Raw genomic sequence first — 22027 nt, forward strand, 5'->3', positions numbered from 1 at the left:
AAATGATATAAAAACTAGAAATGTGTCCATAGGACACGGATGCCCCCACACGCCACTGTTCTGTCAATCTAATGACTCTAGGTCAAATATTTTTTGGACTACATGTGCCACAAGTTGAAAACTAAAAATCAACAAAGGGCCATAATTCTGTTAAATTTGGTCGCAGTGGAAATTCCTTCCTTTACTACCATCTACACATTTAGGTTGTTAATCCCTGGAAGTTTAAGCAAAATCTGCCATCCGGTTTAAGAGGAGTTGCATTCACAAAATTTCTACATTGTATATAATGAAAAAATCAACAAAGGGCCATAATTCTGTTAAATTTGGTTGCAGCAAAAATTCCTTCCCTTACTGCCAACTACACATTAAGGTTGTTCATCCCTGGAAGTTTAAGCAAAATCTGCCATCCGGTTTAAGAGGAGTTGCATTCACAAAATTTCTACATAGTATATAGTGAAAAAATCAACAAAGGGCCATAATTCTGTAAAATTTGGTCGCAGTGAAAATTCCTTCCTTTACTACCATCTACACCTTAAGGTTGTTCATCCCTGTAAGTTTAAGCAAAATCTGCTATTCGGTTTAAAAGGAGTTGCGTTCACAAAATTTCTACATAGTATATAGTGAAAAAATCAACAAAGGGCCATAATTCTGTTAAATTTGGTCGCAGCAAAAATTCCTTCCTTTACTGCCATCTACACATTAAGGTTGTTCATCCCTGTAAGTTTAAGCAAAATCTGCCATCCGGTTTAAGAGGAGTTGCGTTCACAAAATTTCTACATAGTATCTAGTGAAAAAATCAACAAAGGGCCATAATTCTGTTAAATTTGGTCGCAGCGAAAATTCCTTCCTTTACTACCATCTACACATTAAGGTTGTTCATCCCTGTAAGTTTAAGCAAAATCTGCCATCCGGTTTAAGAGGAGTTGCGTTCACAAGATTTCGGGACGTACGGACGGACGGACGGACTGACGGACGGACGGACAAGTGCAACGCTATATGCTCCCACATTGTGGGGGCATAAAAATCACAAGTAGGTCAGCTGCTATCAAAATTCAATTCAGCTTAAAAACTTACACCTCTGGTCCAAATTTCAAAGTCTGTAGTCTCATAACAAGAAAGTAGTTCACGTGGTATCAAATATATCAGAAGTAGATGAGCAAACTTGATAAAACACTACCTAAGAATGCTACAGACAAAGATTGGTGATCATCTTTCATTTAGTTCTGTAGATGTTTAAAGGTTTTTCTAGAAGGGGCCAATTGAATAGCATGAGCAAATTTATGTGTGACTGTCACAAGGATGCTACAGTAAATCTGCCCATCAGTTTCAGAGAAGACGATTGTTGACGCATGATGACGGACGCCAGAGTTACTAGTAGCTCACCCTGAACCTTTGGTTCTGGTGAGCTAAAAATGCACTTTCCACGCCAAACTCCTCATAGTGATTTGATTTGTTTGTGTAGCAAAGCAACGGGGGTCATTGCTTAGGAGTTTGTATAAAAACACAGACTGCAATCACATTTACATTATAGAGTTTGTATAAAAGCACAGACTGCTATCACATTTACATTACCAAGGTATAATATTTCAGTAAGTCGTATGCACACTTTTTGGCCCAATTTGCTACAATGAAGGATTTTTTTTTTGGGGGGGGGGGGGGGGGGGGGGGGGGGGGGGGGGGGGGGGGGGGGGGGGGGGGGGGGGGGGAAAGGGGGTATTTTATAGATTGAGTAAAACTTTTTTTTGTAACTGATTTTTGAATTATTAATTTCAGTCACTTCAAACAATATGCTTTGTTTATGCTTTCTAGCAGGAGAGATTTTTTAAAGTTTGCTTTGCTGCAAACTTTAAATGTTTCCACTACACTTCCACCAAAATAGCAAATCTTGGCGAGGAGAAATATATGTATATTAAAACAACTCATGAGGAGAAATATATGTATATCAAAAACAACTCATATCAGTGTGTGTACCATTTATTTTTCTAGTTCATGTTATTGTTATACAATCTATGTTATATCTAATTCCATATTAAATTTAGAAATTGGAAATTTGTATAAGAAAGTTAAAGTTAAATATATGAAATTATCAGTGTGTAAGTCTTCATTATAAAGATGGCGTTCACTACAAAATACTGCCAGAAAAATTAAAAAGAAAGTAAGTTATTACAATTTTCTATGTATTGAAATACTGTAGTCCTCGTATGCATCTGTTCAGTTCAAGTTTTTCCAGTAATACATGCTTACTTCCCTTTGATCAGAAAGACCAAATAAGGCAAACAAGGATAAATATGGTACTCAGTTTAATTACAACAGAAAATATTACATAGAGTATTCACAATATTGCTTTGTTTTTTTGTTTTTTCTTGTTTTCTTTTCTTATTGGAGGGTGGAGGATGTTTAAAGAAGTGGTGATATTAAGCTGGAAGAAAGTATATCAAACACAGTTTTTATGAAAATCACCAGTAATCAAAAATCCTCATTTATTTTGAAGGTTTCGAACAAAGTAAAAATTCTCAAGATATACATGAATATCATTTTTTGGACAATGACTTTATGCAACCATTAAATACATGTATATCAAAATATGCCATTAAAGTCAAATATTAAAAAAACACCTGCTGTCTTTAACATGACAACGAAGGTCCTTACACTTTTTGTTTATACAAAATGTATTTTTAAATTTTGTCACTTTAAATTATTGGTGCCAGCACCAAAATTTTGCATGAAAAACTAGGTTTATAAAATGGATTTAACTCACTACAGTGTTGGAGCAGGAGCAGAACCTGTAGACGCTTGACAGAAATCTTGATCACAAGTAGAAAATTATCGCTATTTCAACAATTCTTACTTTTTTTCATTCATAATCGTAAATTGGTGTGAGGAGATGCATTAGTCATCTGTAAATGCATTTCTGCATGAAAAGCTGAGATCTTAGCATTTAAACATTCAAGTGCCTTGTCCGGTATATACCAGAATACAGTATTTAGTGTGGTTCTCCAACACCTTTTTTAGTCTCACTTTTAAAAATTGCCCTCTCGTAATTCCTATACAATTAGGGTTTGATGTATAACTTTTTATTACTTTAAAAAAAATTCATAATACCATTTCTCTTAAATGTTATGAAGTAACATCTTAAAGGACCTCCACTGAGGCCCTTGGAAAAGTATAATGTAACAATCTGAAAATTTTCATTAACGAAAGTATAAAAACACACTGACAATAATAAAATTTTCACAATATAGAATCTGAAAAACAGCAAACTCTTCAAATGTATACATACATGTATATCATTTTAACAATGCACAATGTTTGGACGGAACAAAATATATGTTTGAAAAATTCATTGCATTCATTATCACAGACGTATTTGCAGCAGATAATATAATATATAGCATTCACAATTATTTCAATGACTAATTTGAGATAGAAAAAAATCTGTTTATGTTCTAAACACTTATCCTCCTGAAATTGTGTAATGGACTTGCCCTGATTTGAGTTTTGGACAGTCCATAAGAAGTCAAAGGGATTTTGATATCACAATATTAAAATTTGCCAGCAGACGAATACATTCAAAACAGGCTTGGCGAACTTGAAACTGATGTCAATAATCAAAGGGTTCTCCTGTTCTTAATTTTTTTTATCTTAAAAGGACTCCACTATTGTACAAAATTCTAAAATAAAAAAAAAATTGAATTTCTTGCATACATCAATAAAATAGAAAAATATGCAAAAGATAATGAACAAGTACACTCAGATTTTTGTGAATCTGATACAAGTTATAAAATTTATGTTTACTAGTAATCACTTTTTAATCATTTTCTTTCTTTTGTCATTTTGCACAATATAAAAACTTGATCAAAGTGAGCGAATGATCAGAAATTTTGCACACAGGTTATTATTGAACTGGATCTTTATTAAATGGTACATTAATCTAAAAAAGATATTTCCAACCCTGCTATGTCAAAAAATCTCAATGGAGTCCCTTTAAAGTGCCATTGAATAGTTTTTTGACAGTATATCTTCATTATTCAGTAAACTGTAAAAGTTATCAACAATCTGAAGGTCTTAACACAATCATTAATTTAATTCAAAATAATTTCAAAGGGAAATATTGTGGCAAGGATATGAATAATCAGTTCAAATATACATGTACATGTAAATGCTGTAGAAAACTAAATAAATGCATAGTAAATACAACAACACAATAAAATAATAAATCTCAAAAGATTTAGAAAAAAAAAAGAAACATATACAAAAATATATAATGGAATGTCCAGCATTCAAAGGAATGTCCAGCATCTTTTCTCTAATTTTCATCCAATAAATAAAAAAATTGCAAAATAATGTTCTTAACTCCACCCCACATGGAATATTTACAAAATTTTTCCTGGTTGCTTTCAGTAATACAGTCAAACTGATTTTAATTCATTGATGATTCAAATGATATAAAAATTTGTATAATCAAACTTGTTTGAATTGAAACATTAAACATTAGGGGAGGGGCATTTGTGGGGATGGTGGGTAGGGTCTTGCATAAATAGAATGTCTTTTTTCCTTCAATTTTGTTGATTTTTGATAACATATTACAGGTTTGTTTTTCTTTGGTTTTGCAGTTTTTGATTACATTTAAGTCTTTTACCAGTATTTCTTTGGTTTTATCGATTTTGATCACAAGTATTAACAGTGATTGTCCAAATGCTTTTATCATGGTCGGCGTTTAGAGTGGATTTTCCACGGAACTCGGCAACCTTCCACCCAATTTTGTGACAACGTCCTTCATTTCATTGAGCTCTGAAAAAAAGGAAAGATTTCTTCTTTTAAAAAAATGCAATTTTTCAGAAAAATAATCTTTGCATTACTCAGCATACTAGTTTATACTATAAGACTGGTTCCCCTAATTCAATTTTATGGCATTGTAATGACTAAGATTGGACACAGGCCACTGTAAAAATGAAAATATTAATGTTTCCCCTTCCCTACCCATGCAAGATAGGGTTGGGTATTCAGGTATATAGGTACATCTAATGTATTTTTTTATTCTTTATTTTTTGCTAATTTTCTTCTTTTTTACAAGCTATATTTAAAATTTTAAGTAAATTGAGCTCTAACATTTTCTGATATTAATGGTGACAGTAACAGGTCCACATCTATTATTATATATGTAGACAACTGAGTATTAGATATACTGAGATCTTAATCATTCAAACCAAATTTGTACCATATTGTTATTTCAGTAGGAAAAAATATTTTCATTCTTGAAATTTTGGGAACTTAAGGAAAGGAGAAACATTAACATTTCCACTTTTTGCCATACAGAAAATTGATCAGCCAGTGATCTGATTGCAAGGGAAAGCAGACGGGTATTCCACAATGATGTCATAGCAGCTGCTGCTGTTTTACCAAATTTTGCACTAAAAAGTAAAAAACCTAATTTCAAATGATAGATAATTTCCATCAACTATAACTGATCACTCTTATATTCAATTTGTAGATCCCAAAACATCTGAGACATACAGGATATAACAATCTCTTTAAGCTAAGAAAGAAAGGATTTAAGTTAGAACAAGGACAATCTATTTATAGTAACATATCATACGTAGTCTGAGCTCCTGATTTTCAAGGACAAGTTCGTTGTTGCGTGCGGACAGGAAGACTGCGTCCTGAATAGAATCGTCAAGCAAGTGGCGGTAACGTTGTTCTATAGCCACCTTCTGCTCCTCAAACATTTCACGATAATTCCTGAATGTCTAAAAATAGAATTAAAATACATGTGGATTATAAGTACAAAACATCAACGTCCTATTTTCCAATTTTTATATGGGCAACAAAGCAATAACAATATTTTACAATATTATTTTGCAATGTTAAGTTTGTGAGACAATATGTTATGATAACAAAGAGCTTTCATTAAGATAGCATGCTTGACTATTCTCAGTGTTTGATAGTAAAACAAAAGCCTTGAAAATGTAGAATTTTCTAAAATCATAAAAGCGCCATAATTTTGTCAAAATCCATGTTAATGTTATGGGTTTTAGAAAGTAACCACCTATTATGCTCTAAAATAAGTTTGTGAAGTTTCAATTCATTCCTTTTAGTAGTTTTGGAGATACCAACTTGCATGTTAAAACTTTAAGGGCTCCCGTGAGGTTTTTTGACTTGAAGGGATGGAAAATATTTTTTCCAAGATTTGTGTACAAATTGATTGTGGTTTTATCTAATAACTTGTGTGCAAATTTTCAGCTCATTCCCTCACCCTGTTTTTCCAGAATAGCCTTTTTTATCATCAAAAATGGCCAAAAACTACTAAGATCTGGCTAAGAATCGCATAAAAATCGATTTCGATTTAATTCTGAGTATATTTTTTTGTTACCCTTTGCAATTTTTGCATTATAAGTGCTTTACATCATATGTGTATGATCTTCAAATTTTATGTTTTAGTGGAGTTCCTTAAATCAAAGTGTGTCGCTCTCAATATTCTATAAATAGTTGAGCTAAAAAATTTCATTACATTGATGTAAGTTTTTTGATAAGTCAGACGTCAAGCAAGAGAAACCTTATACCCTTATTGTTTAATTTAGACACCAGGTGGGCTGGTGACCTTCCTGGCCTTATTTCAGTCTCGAACAATAGACAGGTAAAACAATCATTCTACAAACCAGCTGATTTTGTGCTCTTTACTGTCTTAATAAAGTTTTATGTGGTAAAAACTGACATTCCCATTTAAAAAAATAAAAGATAACATTGCTATCAACAACAAAAATGCAATTATTGCGAGGTGAAAAATACCAAATGGCTGAATTAAGAAGAAAAAAACAACATTTCCTTGTAAAAAAATATCTTCCTTTTTTCAAAAGGAAAACAAAATAAAACGGTTTTTCTAAATGAAATATCTATCTACCACACGCACACACAAACTGCAAAGACCTCATCTTGACTGCTGTTATTTTATATAAGAATTTACGTTATTCTTTTATTTTCAATAACACTATTTACGTGCCCGTTTTAAAATAAGTTTTGCACATGAGCCTTAAAGTGTTTGTTTGGTTTTTGCTTTACATAATACTGTTTTTTTTTAAATGAAATATATAATCATGCAAAGTAATTTATTTCATAAATCTTTTACCATACAGTCATGTACATGTACCAAGATGTTCTACGAGGAATTGCTGCAGAAATTAAGATTTGGCCAGAAAAACAGAAAATCAAAGGCCTAAAGGGCCATAATGGCTTACGGCAGACCTCCAGATAATTTTTCAAGCAATTAGTTTTAAACTTCTTGACTTTTTTCACTACCAGATTTCAAATTCAATAAGTTTTCTTTATAATTTTCAATAAGTCTTTTACTTGTTTGTCGGAGGCTATATTAAATGGTTTTTTTTCCCCATAACATATCAGATGAACAACTTCACCGCCTGCAATGAATGGCTCAGTTTTAACTATGACTGAAGTAACTTTTCTGTAATTATGGTAATATTAAGTCCACTACATTTCACATTCTTTTCCAAGACTAGGAACAGTGACATTTGCTATTAACACAGATTCATTTCCTTGCGCGATTTTCTATTTCGATTTCTCCGTTCTTTTTACAAAATTTAGATTAAACAGTACACTTTAAAACATTTGAAGAGAACTATTTTGTGACGCTAATGTTTAGAAATAGTTGATATGTTGCCGTAAAGATTTATCTGACAACTACATGGCTGTAAGCCATAAAAATGACATACATAATACCAGTTAAATATCATGTAAAAAAAGTAACTATCAAAAAAAGAACAAAAAAAAAACAAAAAAAAAAAATGACAAAAATATACTGTTTGTTTATTGGTTATTTTTTGTTGTAGTTTTTTCCCAGAAAATTACACAAAATTATACGAAGAAAGCATAACTCATATAAGCTATTTTGAGCTTATCTTTCACTTCTTAACAGTCTTAAGTTCTGATTTAGACAGCTCGTGATTTAGTTTTTCCATTTACACCGGTGTTTACAAAACACAATTCTTGACAAGATTCACAAAACAAAGAAAAAAGGAAAGAAAAAAAAAGTGATGTCGTCCCAAATTTTTAATATTACCAAACCTTTTTTTTTTCGGATTCAGGCTGTGTCCCATGAAGGCTTCATATGGGAAGTTATATAATGTCAGACCCATTATGCCTTTCATTACATTTCCAACATATTGATTAAGACCGCTTGTTCATACACATCTGAACTCATTTTTTTCTATTTATATATAAACTATATATAAAGTTTCTCAAAGATATTTTTACAAATCTGATGAAGTTCTAAATGATTTAGTATGAATTATTTTATTCTACAAAATTTTGATAACTGCTATATAAAATGCAATAATGAATCATGTATATCACACTTGCAAACAAATAAAGTTAACATCCATATATAATTCTTTTGTGGTTTGTTGTCTAATACTGAATACAATCTTGTATTACAGACCTTCCATTATAGAACAATTCACTTTAAGTTGTTAATGTTAGCCATATAGACTTTCCTCCAGGATAATAGTATTTCCATGCAAACTGAGAAAATAAACCCTATTTATTAATAATAGACAGTGTCAGCTTCAAAGCCAGCCAAGTCTATTATGAAAATCTAGTAGGACAACAATTTTGGATTAATTGTAGCAAACAATTTATGTGTCAGGTAGAAACCCCATTTAAGAGCAAATCAGAGAAAATTGCATGGGTTATAAAAAATTCCATGGGTTATATGGAATTCAATGGATTATAAGGAATTCCATGGGTCACAAGAAATTCCATGATGTTAAAGAATTCCATGGGTTATAAGAAATTATGTGGGTTATAAGAAATTCCATGGGCTATAACAAATTTCACAGGTTATAAGAAATTCCATGGGCTATAAGAATTCCATGGGCTATAAGAATTTCATGGGTCATAAGAAATTCCATGGTCTATAAGAAATTCTGTGGGTTATATGGAAATTCATGGGTTATAAGGAATTCCAGGAGTTATGAGGAATTCTATGGGTGATAAGGAATCCCATGAGTTATAAGGAATCCTTTGAGTTGTAAGGAATTCTATGGGTTATAATGAATTACATTGCATATAAGGAATTCCATGGGTTATAGTGAATATACAGACATTTATATTTGGCTAACAAACCTGATAATGTTGAAGTTGTTGTAGTTCCATCTCGTCTTTGTGTAGTCTATGTATCTCCTCTAATTCTTTAGCCAGTCTTGCCTTCTCTTGTTGTATACACTGCAACTGTAGAAATGTAGGAAAATACCAGGTTAGAACAGTCTAGAACTATGTGGTGGTCAGAACATTTCTTTTCATTTTGACAATATACTTATTGATATTTTTACGGTTAAGGCTTTTAGAGCATTAAAATCATGTTTCTTTTGCAGAAAAGGATAAAAAAACCAATGTTTGAAATTAAAGCTTTTGTTTTCTCTAATTTTTTGGGTGTTTTTTTGCTGGACTAGGCTAATGGAAATAAATTGGGGCTTTTCTTAATACCAAGTTTTTATATTTCTGACTATGTACTTTTGCGTTTTTGTAGATGCTTGGTGGAGAATAAGAGGTCATGTACCTGTAGTGTGACGACTGACTTCTCCGCTTTCATTTCCGCCACTTTAATCTCAAGTTCCTCACCCTCCTTGGTGGAATATTTCTTCCCCTCGGCTGCACGCATCTGAATCTCAGCTTTCTCCGCGTCAATGTCCAGTCTGGTACGTTCTAACTCCTCGGCCACCAGCGACTTGTTGGATTCTTCAAGTTTCTTCCTTTCTTCAAGCTGTAAACAGAGTAAGCATATACTATGGTTTATATCCAAAAGGTTTGTTTAGCATTTCATTTTCAAACAAGATTATCCATTATATTGATGGATAATTCCTAATGCACATATTTGTTAAATTTAAAAGAAAATATTGGAAAAAATCTATTTTTAACCTCATTGACCTTGACTTTATCTACCAGATACCTCTACAAATAAGGGACAGAGGTTCATCAAGAAACAGAACACATCAAATATCTAAGATATAAAGGTGCTATGTGAAATGGTAAGTAATTAAGTGTGATCGCTACTGAAACACACATATGCAACTTAATGCTTCATCAAAAACAAAATTTTGGAGAGTATAGAAGTCAAAGATAGGATTACAATGCAATGCAGATTCTAAAATTGTCATTTCTTTCTATAATATTATTTTCAGTACTTCATTCCCCAATTCTCCCCCCTTATTTTTACTTAGATAAGGAAAACGAGTGTCAGTATACATAAAGAAAACTATTTTCAACAAGCTACTTGTAGCCAAAATTTGTAAAGAGTACTGAAGTTAAGTGTAAGGATTTTAACACAGCTACTTTATTTGTGTTTTTAATGCTTTAATATAATAAAAAAATACATGTAAAAATATAATTAATTTTAAGATTATATGTACAATGTACATGCAAATATACATGTTTTACAGACATATTTATTTATTTGCATCAAACACTTAAAGTATGTTGAATTGCATTTTTTATATCTCCTTCATACAGTCAAAAAGATTTATCACATTGTTTGAAAACTTTATTATCTCACTTTCAGACTGTATTAGGAGAATCCCTGTCATATGTGAGCACATTCTTAAAAGTCCCTTGGAAAGTCACACTATGACAATTTCAAATTACATCTGTGCAAGATATATTGAATTATGAAAAATTCTATGATTCATATCATTTTTCCCATTTTCCTCACTTTACTAATGTCTTAACATGGACTTATTTATGCTGAAGATAAAAATCCTACCTCAACTTTCTGCACGCAGTTCTGCACTTCCCTTCATTGAAGCCATCTGTGCCTTTTGCTCCCTAAAAATATAAATGTTGATATTTTCAACAATTTTTTTTTTATTATTTATCCATTAAACTAACAGTAAAATATATAACATGTGCTTAAAATTACAATGCTATTACCCAATAATGCTTTTTAATAGACCCTAGAAATTTTTACTTACAATTTTTCAACATAAAATTTCCTGAAACATCCAATCAATTTCTTTAAATGTCAAAAAAAGATAATGAAAAGTTACAAATTAAAGTTGTATTCAATTTTGTACAATTACATAATTCCTATTAAATCATTATACATGAACCTTCTTTTCTAAATACTTACATTAAATTCGAACACAGAAAGTAGGAAGAGCTAAATTTTGAAAGGAGGAGATTGATCTTGAAGTAGGAGGAGCTAAATCTTGAAAGGAGCTTAATCTTGAAAGTAGGAGGTGCATCATCTTGAAGGAGGTCTTAAATTTTGAAAGGAGGAGCTTAATGTTCAAAAGGAGGAGCTTAATCTGTCCTACCCTCTCTTTTTCAGCTGTTGTCTTTCTTGAACTTCAACATTGCTGTTTAGGGTTTTCAGTTTCTCAGTTTTTCTACTCGGAGTTGCTCCTTCAGTTATGTATAGCAGTTACAAGAGCTTTATTCTCTGCCTCAATGCTTTACCTGAATTCATGAGATGTTTTGAATTTACAATAATGATAAAAGTAGGTACTTTAACAATTGGTAAAGTTTTTGTTTCCAATTAAATAAATTGTTTCCAAAATTAAATAAAGCCGAAACTGATGTCAGTCCACAGCACATGAAAATACAGAACATAATAATCATAAGATATATGGCAAGATGGTTTTTTAAAAAATTTCCACACAATATTCATTAACAATATGGCTAGTCTATTATATTTAGCAGCTGACAAAAAAAATCTTGATGAATAAATATCTTCTTTTTATATCAGAAAAAGCTTAAAGAAACAATACATATATTTGATCTATAAGATTAACAATATCACTACAATATATACATGTACATAAAATACAATAACAACATTTAACAGGTACAGTGAACAGTATTCATGTGAAATATAGCTTGTTTTTTTTATTATTTATTCACGGCCATTAATGCACCTGTAATTACATTGGAGCCAATGAATACAATGGTTAGCCTGTATGACACACTACACAGATATATTTCATCGCAAGTATGCTCTTTGAAGAGTGAGGCAATTACTGAAGATGATGATGATATGAACCGCGTCATGACAAAACCAACATAATGGGTTTACGACCAGCATGGATCCAGACCAGCCTGCCCCTCCACACAGTCTGATCAGAAGCCATGCTGTTCGCTTACAAACCCTATAACAAGTAGAGAAACTGATAGCAAACAGCATGAATCCTGATCAGACTGCGAGGAGGTGCAGGCTGGTCTGGATCCATGCTGGTCGCAAACTCACTATGTTGGTTTTGTCGTGACGTGGCTCAATTATAATGACTTAAAATTCATCATCAGTCATGATCATTTCACTTTACAAGTCTTAAGGTAGATCATAGTGTAGTCATACACTATTAAGCTTAGAGCTTTAAGTTTTCAACTATATAGTTTCACTTGCTTTGCCTCTCATGTGGTGTTACTTCTGTGAGATATGTTTCAATCTCACACAGAAATATCCTCTATAAATAAGATAAAGTGATATGTAACAATATTTGTACGTTTTGTGCAGCCTTATACTTACGTGTCTTTTTATCCACTTTTTTATCAGATCGATTCATTTTCTCGACTGAGAAAGTTACAAATTACTATGTAAACGCATACAAAAATCTGGTGTGCATTATCTTATTTCATGCAACAAGTTCAGTAAATAAAGTAGTATAGGTAAATGTAAATCATATTCTATTTATCATATACTTATCATAATTAAAACAGTTAACAGTCAAAAATAATCTTTATTATTCATGCAGAGGTTCACATCTAGCATGACTTCACTTCAGTGTTATTATTCTGGTCCTTCAGGATCATTGATTCCAGCACATTAAGTGTTCAAGATTAAGTACAACTCAAGCCAGTGCTAGGGGGCATGAGAAATATTGCCTTTTTCATTATCCCTCATGTACAGACTCAATCAAACAGTCTGCAATTTTCATGAAATTTTGCTGATTCTAATGCTTCCGAGGGATCACTTTTTTACCATATATTTTTACACTTTTTAAAAAAATTGATGTTACATCAAAATATATGTTTATTCGGGACATGTCGGTGTTACAAAGCTTAGGTATGTGATAAAACACCTCAATTAACTCAAATTTCAATGCTGTTGCTTTAAGTGAAAAACCATTGGCTTTCTATTTTCTAAACATATATTGTAATATCTTTATCCCTTTCAACAAATGTATCAACCCCATAACCAATCAAAAACTTCTCACCTTTTTCAGCAAATTTTGAGTACTGTGCAATCTTATTTTGTAATTCAGCTTTAAGTTCGTCCACGATGGCTCGTTTCTCCTTGTACGCTGCCATTATTTGATCTTTCTCTTTCTGTAACATCTGTACTTTCTCTTGCAGCTCTTTACTTCCCTTCTTCATGTTGTCAGACACCCACTCTAATATACCCTGAATTTAACAATTTAATATAACCTGAATTTAACAATTTAATTAACCCTGAATATTACAATTTAATATACAATTTAATATACCCTGAATTTAATAATCTTTATTACTATGAATTTATACCCTTACATTGTTCAAATTGATATACCCGATTTTAACAATTGTATTTGTTCATAGCAACACTGTTTTGTGATATAATTAAAAACCAAAGTGGGGCTGAGTGATACAATGAAAATCTTTACCAAAGTGGGATGATATAATTTAAAAGACCTTATCAAAAGCATGATGTTGATGTGGACATGGACATCACCCAAGTGAGTATATTCCTAGCATAAAAATATCATTATAAATCTAAAAATACCTTGTTTGCCAGGTTCACTTTCCGCTCCTCCTCAAATCTGCCCGAAGCTCTCTGTTTCTCATCCCAGGTCTGCTTCTTGGCAATTTGCAAGTCCTTCACCAGGTCCTATACAAACAGTCAACAATATAGTATTTTAAATATGTACATGTTTATGGCTGTAAAATCACATGCCCAATCAAAATATAAATCTATTTAAAAAAAAAAAAAATTTTAGATATCGTTTTTCCAAGTTTCAAGAAATTTACTGAAGTTTCAGGAATCACAGCAAAAACATTTAGTTTAATTTTCCAATCTTAAAATAAAAAGAGATCTTAATCATATTAATTTTGCATGTGGAGTAACCATGAAAGGATATTTTTCCATATCCACCGTACACTAAACTGACCTCCATTTTAAGAACATCTTCCTTGCTAGGTTCTGATGTGGAAGCAATTTTGTCCCGCAGTTTACCAATCTCTTCCCTCAGGTCAGCAATCACTTCATTAGTTTCGTCCTTAAGTGTATAGTTAATACAGTATATGCATAATAAACAAAAAATGAATAAAAGCAATATTTATATTATATTCATTATAAAAGATAGTCAAATTGGTAAATTCACTACTAACTGAATCAAACATGGTTTCTAAGATAATAATTAACTACTGTTAAAATACTTAATTTTGTGGGCATGAAATTACGTGGTTTTGTCAAATAGAACATTTTCATGAGTTCTTAGATTTGTGGACTGTTTATTTTTCCAGAAGGCAAAATATAAAAGTGATGCAAAATAATCTTACACAAGACGAAAATGAAATTTTATTGAATCTTAAATTGGAAGACTGACCTGTCCATGAAAACCACAAAATTAGTTCCTCACAAATAATAATGACTTTACAGAATATGGAAATTTTGGACTATCTAGATAAATGAAAAGCGTGGATGTTTGTTAGTGGTACTACTACATGTAAATAGTGGCAGTGGATTTTTATTATACATCAATTTCTTTGGGGAAAAGAGTTTAAACCTAGGAACTTACCAAGTTTAACTTGACCCTGTTTTTCACATTCTTTGCAAACTGAGCAACTTGCATAGTGTTCGTGTTTTCCTGGCCTGATTTATCTAGAGGAGATACCAGGGCAAACAACAGACTGATGGCATTTCCTCCAAGTGACTCCTAAAATATATAATAATACCTCCATGGTAAACATAAATTGACCTGCTTTCCAATGTTAAATGGTTAACTCAAAGTAGTGTATTTTAAGTAAAAGAGTTGTATACCCTCCTTCTGTTTCATTTTCAGTTAAATTGATACTATGTTACGAAAAGCTGAACTTGTATATATTGCACATAAATATTTTCTACCTACTTTACTCATGATAAGTTCAAAAATAACCTGATGAAGGGTATATAGTACCCGAAACCGGTAGTTTAAATAAATATAGAAACTGACCTGGTGTTTTGATGTGTTGTTCTCCCCTCCCAATCTTTTAATTTATTGTAAGTTCAAAAATTAATCAGAGAAAAGTATCAATATAATGTAAAAAAGGTATTCTTAAACATGGTATGTTATTAAAATGTACATATCACTCTAAGATATATGCTTAAGAACTCATATCACTATTTTCTCCTGCACTCACCTTACTTTATATATGTATAGAAAATTAAGACAAATATGAAGACGATATCAATCAATATCTAAATGTTACCTGAAGATATCTTGTAATCTTAGAATCCCTGTAGGGAACCCCACTCCCCTTTCTTGGGCCTCCTAGAGCCATCAACACATTCTGTAACCCCTGAACTCTGTAATAAATCCATTTTGCATTAACCTCATGAAATCCTTAATATATGTATGTGAGAAAAAAAAATTGCCCCATTGCTCACATCCACTGCCATATTTATTTATTTGACAATTTAATTACAACATTTTGTGAACAGAAATTATGAGAAGTAATCTTGAGGTATGAAATGCATCCCAATTTTTGGGTTTGAGACCTATCAAAGGCAATGTTAATCTCTTTCAGGAAGAACTCAACTTTGCTTCCCTTCATTCAGGAGAAGATAGATATCTGAACGAGGGTGATTTTATCTGTATGTAACGCACTCAAATAAATAGATTCTAGAAGCCCAATGATATGTCTTTTAACTTGAGGAAATAATTTGTATAGTTTGTACTCCTTTAATTGTATTGGATTAAATAATAGAAATAAACCTACCCTGCTAGCACTTCTGGATCAGACAGACCGCTGGCATTGTTTCCTGAAATAAAAGTTTACAGGGTAACATTTGAATTAACACAAACCAAAAGCAACACAAATATTCCAGTGTATGCACAAATATTTTTCAATTAAACAAGTTCTATAACAATGTACTGGGCTATGGTAAACATGCATTTTGTTTAATGCAACACTCAAAGTAGTTATACTAAAATGCACACTTCTTTTGAATACATCATAACCATTCATTGTTGCAGGTGTATTTCTGACAGAGAGATATTGATATCCTTACATGCCAGGAAGTTAGCTATCTTGAGTCACCAGGTACTGGCCTGACCCTGATGGGACACACCTACAGGGCATATGATAGTATATATCATTTTACATAACCTGGAAAGTTGCATCACGGCATAAACATATTAGTATGACCTTATATACATTGAAATATTCCTGATGAAGGTATTTTAGTACCGGAACTGGTAAAATCTTTAATAACATCAGTGAAACTGATTAGTTGTTTGACATGCAGTTCCTCTTAACACCCTTGTATCAGTTGAAATAAAAACAAGTAAAAAATAGTTACCTGCACAGTCAACCATGTGTAACACTGATCGTACACCAACTTTACTGGACTGCTTCTCTCTCTGCTCAATTATTACAGTAAACACTGCATTAGCCCTGTAATACATATGCTGATAACTAAAGAAAAGCCAGTATTAAATATCACAAAATAGTTTCAAATGATTAAATCACATCTGTACTAGAATCTGCATCTCCAAAAAATAAATCTATTTTGTTTTTATACAAAGACACCTTCTCATTAAACAACTTTTATGAAATAAAATTATATAAGCTTAATAATTGGTGTAGGCAATTTACTATTAAAGCTAATTTGACTTTTCTTTTAATGTCAAGCTTTATTTAATTTTACCCGTGAAATATGGTGCTATATCAGTCAAATATATTTCATATTTTTTAAAAATAAATATGAAATATAAATATGAAAGTGGGCGGAGTCAAAACTCATATTTATTTTGAGGGACTTCTTCACCATTTTGTTTGAAAAATCTGATAAATACAAAACAAATTTTTGTTGAAATTTGCTTTGAAAAGTATCTAGAATGATAGAAAAGGGTCTAACTAAGAAAATAAATTCGAACACCAATATCTTTTATTCAGTAATTAACGCTCTACAGACGTTTAAACAGTTGTTTACATGACGTCACAATGAAGCGCCAAATATCGCGTGCAAAGCAAGACGCAATAATATATTGCTGCGCGCTGTACAATTGCAGTCGTGTAGCAAGCAATAGGGCTCGTAACCATTTTTCTTTGATAATGAAATTAAATAAAAAGGATATTTTTTTCGTTTTTCGTGAAATATGGTATTTATTTCACGAAACATGATAAAATGCCACATATTTTCACTCGCCGTCCCGGCGAGTGAAAATATGTGGCATTTTATCATGTTTCGTGAAAATATATTCCATATTTCACTCAAACGAAAAAATATCCTCTTAGTATTCTAAAAAAAAAAAAAAAAAAAATGTAACTTTGTGAGGTTTTTTTATAAAGTTGAGTATCTATAAAGAGGAACTTGCTATTCTATTGCTGGAAAAAAATTCCATTGAAAATCTTAATTCAAAATGGCTGACCTATAAACGTCAGTTTCATCATAAAGTGATGCAAAATGATAAAGGACCTGTTTTATTAAATGAATGTTCTCTTGCAGTAAAGTTACAAAAAAATATGCCACCATTAATAGCTACCTGGGTCTATGTGACCTCATGTCAGTGGCTCCCATTTTCCTGGCCCTGGTTCCCTGCTCAAAATATTGCGCAATCTCATCAGCACTCTTCACAATAATCTCGGACAGTCCATCCACAAAACTGTACCGTAAATATAAAGTAATTACAATGATAACAAACATAATGTAAGATCTTTTTTTAACACAACACTATAGATGATAAGTTTATTAAAAAAAAAATCTTACTAAAAAGTTAATAAATTTCAAGTCTGACAAAATCACGCTACAGAAAAACAAGCCCTGATGTTTGTTTGCCTGTTTGGTTAATTCTTATGCAAATTTTAATATTTTGTGGTAACTCTGTGGTTGGTCAAGCTAACTTGCTTTCCTGGTGAACTAACCAATTATTACCAATTTCTTTAGTAGACACCTATAACTAATTTTTAGCAAGTTTGAAGAGTCATTTCAACTCATTTGATCATAAAACTCAATTAATGCCTGTGATAAATTGTCCCAGAGAAATTTCGCCTCATCAAAGGATTGACCCAGTGACCCCTGCATTATATTTGATGCTGTCCCTATAAAGCTAAATGGGAGGACTCAAACCTGATGTAATAAAGGTAATGATAATCTTGTATGAACGTACATTCCTTTTGTTGGGTGCTGTCTGATGTTCATAGTGTTAGTGTGAGGATTCAACAAATCTGTCATTTTCTCATCTACAATCTGTAAATTAACATCACCAAAATCATCACAGAACAATGATAAATTTTTGGTGTACTAGTATTTAAACAAGTTACAAGTTCTACAGAATCATTCTTTATGTTCATATACATGTATCAAGATAACAATAATGTTTATAGAGCAATGAATTGATAATTTACATCTATCTTTAACATTTATATGTTTCACATAACAATATTTTTATCAGTAAAATGGCACAGACAGATATCAAAATGTACTCAGAATGATGTTTTTGAACATTGCTAGATTTTTGCATGTAAAGCGAATAACAGATTTACATTATGATTTACATTGTTATTTAATTAAAATAAATTGTGTAAATGTTCACAAAACAGCATTTTAGAAATGTTCTTACAGCAAAATTGGAAAACATGTTCACAAACAGACATTTTATCCTGTTCTTTCAAATGATTTTTGATCAAAAGTAAAATAAGCAGAGGTCATAACATCATGCAAATTACTTGTACATTTGTGTTTCTAATAATAACTTGAAACAACACAGATGCCCACATATTCAACAGTTTAGTCTGTTTACAGATGGCCGAGATGGACAAAGTAACAACAGAACAATGGGATGGACAGACAAGTCAAATCTACATGCTTCCTCATTAAGTGCCGGCATAAAAATAGTGCCGGAATTTTGCAACAACTTACTTGCATATTTGCAGATCATCTACAGAACACAAACCCTAAGAATTTAAACCCTTAACCTGCTGTACTTCTGAAGAGGACTTGGACAGCTTAATGTTTTTAGCTATTCATTAATTTTGGGGATATCAAAATTAAAATTTTAAGATAGCCAGCCGGGTAAGGCTTACGGTAATAGGAAAATAGAACAAGCATATTACCTCCACATAAGAAACACTTATCATGAAATCCTTCCCACCCTGTTTGCTGGCAATCTCAAAAACACTTCTGTTTGCCTATATAAAATATAAAAACAAGATTATATCATATTATTAATTTACAATGAAAATATGTCATAGGGTATAGTATATGATAAGGCTCTATGTTCACAAAAAGAATCGGGATAAAATGATCCAGCTTTATTTGTTGGAGGAAGACCTAATGGTGGCCTCTCCTTGCATTATTTCAGGCATATATGAACACCTGAGCAGAATCACCGACTTTCAATAAACTCGCAAAATAGCTTCTTCACACAATTCCCAAAATCTGTGATAAGACTTGAACATTCAGTGACAACCTGGCAGTGATTCACAGTTTGCCACCTAAACCACAGTCATTTAATTTCAAGATTTTGAATTTACTGGCCTGAATTCTAGTTTTGATTTTATTCTACTATATATTTAACTAAATTTTCTTAAAGTTTAAACTGGCCCAAACTAATTTTCACTGGCCGTGGGCCACCAGTCAAGTGCTAAATTTGATGACTGAAACCACTCATCAACAGAGGTACTAAAGTGATCAACTTAGACAGATCAATCAATGGTTATGATTTTGACACATTTTTCTATAACAAAAAATCAATCCATACACACAGCAATGACTAAAACAAATCTTCTTCTATATCTTAGCATTTCAAAATAGGAAAGACATCCCAATAAATTTAATAGAAAATTTTAAGACTTACAGATGGTATCATGCCTGGGTCATCGTCTGTGCCGGTCATCAACATGCTTTTACCGGATCCTGCCTGTTAAATGAAAAGAAAAAACAACCCAATCATATCCTTCTTCAAACACATAAACCAAGAAATAACAAAGCTTACTTAATCTTCCTATTTCAGTGACAAGAAAACAATCACTCCTAACAGGAAGTAATTTCTAATTTTAAGGATTTAAAAGTGGATAAATCAATATTTTAAATGCTGCATTAAGTTAAACATTTCTTAAGGTTAGCAGGTCTTGATAAATACAGTGGTCTTTGTTGAATCTGGGGAAAAATAGAAATTTTGCATTACTCATCAATCTAAGTAAATTTTATTTTGGTTAGGATTTAAGACACACCAACACTTTCGAGGTTATATAGTGTCTTACAAAGCTGTTCTGGTGAGGGAAGAGAATGCATTATTTCAGACACAAAACCGGCACCTAAGTAGAACCACTGACAGCTTTAAGCTAGTTGGATAGTTTTTCTTACATGAAAGAATTTTTAAAGTCTTAATAGGATTCTAACCACGGTTGCTATTTGCCAGCAATTTCCTAATCAGCCACTGTATCCACTAGGCCATGGAGACCTCTCAAAGTAAAGGTAAAAGATAGGATTTTAATGGGACCAATTTTCTACGTAAGGTACATGTATTAATTAGAAGATGTACAGTAAATTTATCAAAAATTTTGCAAATCCTGATCAAGGACATATTGTATTTATTATCTTCTATACAATATGGATGAATTTTTGACTGAAATAAATATATAGAAACTTACAGCTCCAAAAGCAAGCACTGTGACATTATAACCTTCCATGGCTCTTTGTACCAGTGGCTCAACCCTCTCCTTGTATATCTGGCTCTGAAAAAAATAAAATGCTATAGTCACTCAAATGTAACATGTTTGGAAATTGCATTGTGGCTATATTTCTTGGGAACCTCATAAATTAAAATAATTTCAATATATTTTCTGAATCTACAACAAAAAAACCACTGTCATACAACATGAATGAAAATTTCACGTTATAGAAGCTTAGCTGCAGTATGTTAAATTCTTGTATATACTTTTTTATATTTTAAAAGGACAACTTTTTTCATTTTAAGAATGCATAAATAGAGAATAACAGGTTACTGTCTTTTGAGAAAGGGTTTCTCAGACGAGGTTAGATATGGTCCTGGAAGGGACGAGGCTTGCCGAGCCCCTTCCGGACCATATCTAGCCGAGTCTGAGAAATCCCTTTCACAAAAGACAGTAACCTGTTATTCTTTTTATCATGCCTCTATTATGATTTTGCATCTTTTTTTTTAATTCAGGGCGCTAATTTCTGAAAGTACAGTAACCACAAGAGGGTTATACGCCAAAAAAGTAGTCCGAGGGTTTTTACCAATAATTTTATAACACAACACAATTTTTGGTACAATTTGCTTTAACAATTTATTTACTGTGTATTATCATAAATATTCAGCAAAGTCAATTAAACAATACCAACAATAAACATCATCAGTGCTGATCTGGCGTAGGAACATAGTGTTCTCAAGTCACTGACTGAGAAAGGTTGCTGTTCTCAGACAGGCTTTATCAGGCAGTTGTCATAGTAATGGCATGATAAATGAAATATTCCTGTATACAAACTTACATTTCTGTACTCTGGTGGATATGCGCCATCGCAGCTAAAGCTTTGCTCTGTCTGAAATTTGTTAAATGAGTATTTTTACAGCAGATCTTCATGTATTACAAATCAGCTTTCACACAATGGTTAAATAAGCCTGAATTAATGTTTTATTTTCAGACAGATCTGATTCGGAATCTATCAAGGGATTGCTTTAATAAAAGCCTGAATCTGAGAGTATATTAATTACTAAACAATAATAGTAATTAATTAATAAACATACAATAATCCAACAAATTAACCAGATCTGTCATAACGTGTCAACAAATTAGTTGTCTGTTAACATGTCATGTCTATTAT

General features: G+C 31.9%; 1 protein-coding gene across 1 annotated transcript; it reads right to left on the reverse strand.

The window, feature by feature from the left end:
• Positions 1-1964: 1964 nt before the first annotated feature.
• LOC132734115 (chromosome-associated kinesin KIF4A-like) lies at positions 1965-21745 on the reverse strand (the record flags this gene model as incomplete). Its single annotated transcript, XM_060720834.1, has 19 exons — positions 1965-4791; positions 5597-5747; positions 9136-9240; positions 9569-9772; positions 10769-10799; positions 12403-12467; positions 13150-13404; positions 13763-13867; positions 14148-14255; positions 14778-14915; positions 15448-15544; positions 15958-16000; positions 16541-16635; positions 17727-17846; positions 18351-18430; positions 19297-19371; positions 20040-20102; positions 20836-20919; positions 21695-21745. Coding segments are annotated over 19 exons (1944 nt in total), but the record flags the coding sequence as incomplete, so codon positions are not given.
• Between the last annotated feature and the right edge of the window lie 282 nt (positions 21746-22027).

This window comes from Ruditapes philippinarum, unplaced genomic scaffold (genome assembly GCF_026571515.1).
Source record: "Ruditapes philippinarum isolate M1 unplaced genomic scaffold, ASM2657151v2 ctg7595_1_1_1_1, whole genome shotgun sequence".
Lineage (NCBI taxonomy): Eukaryota > Metazoa > Mollusca > Bivalvia > Venerida > Veneridae > Ruditapes > Ruditapes philippinarum.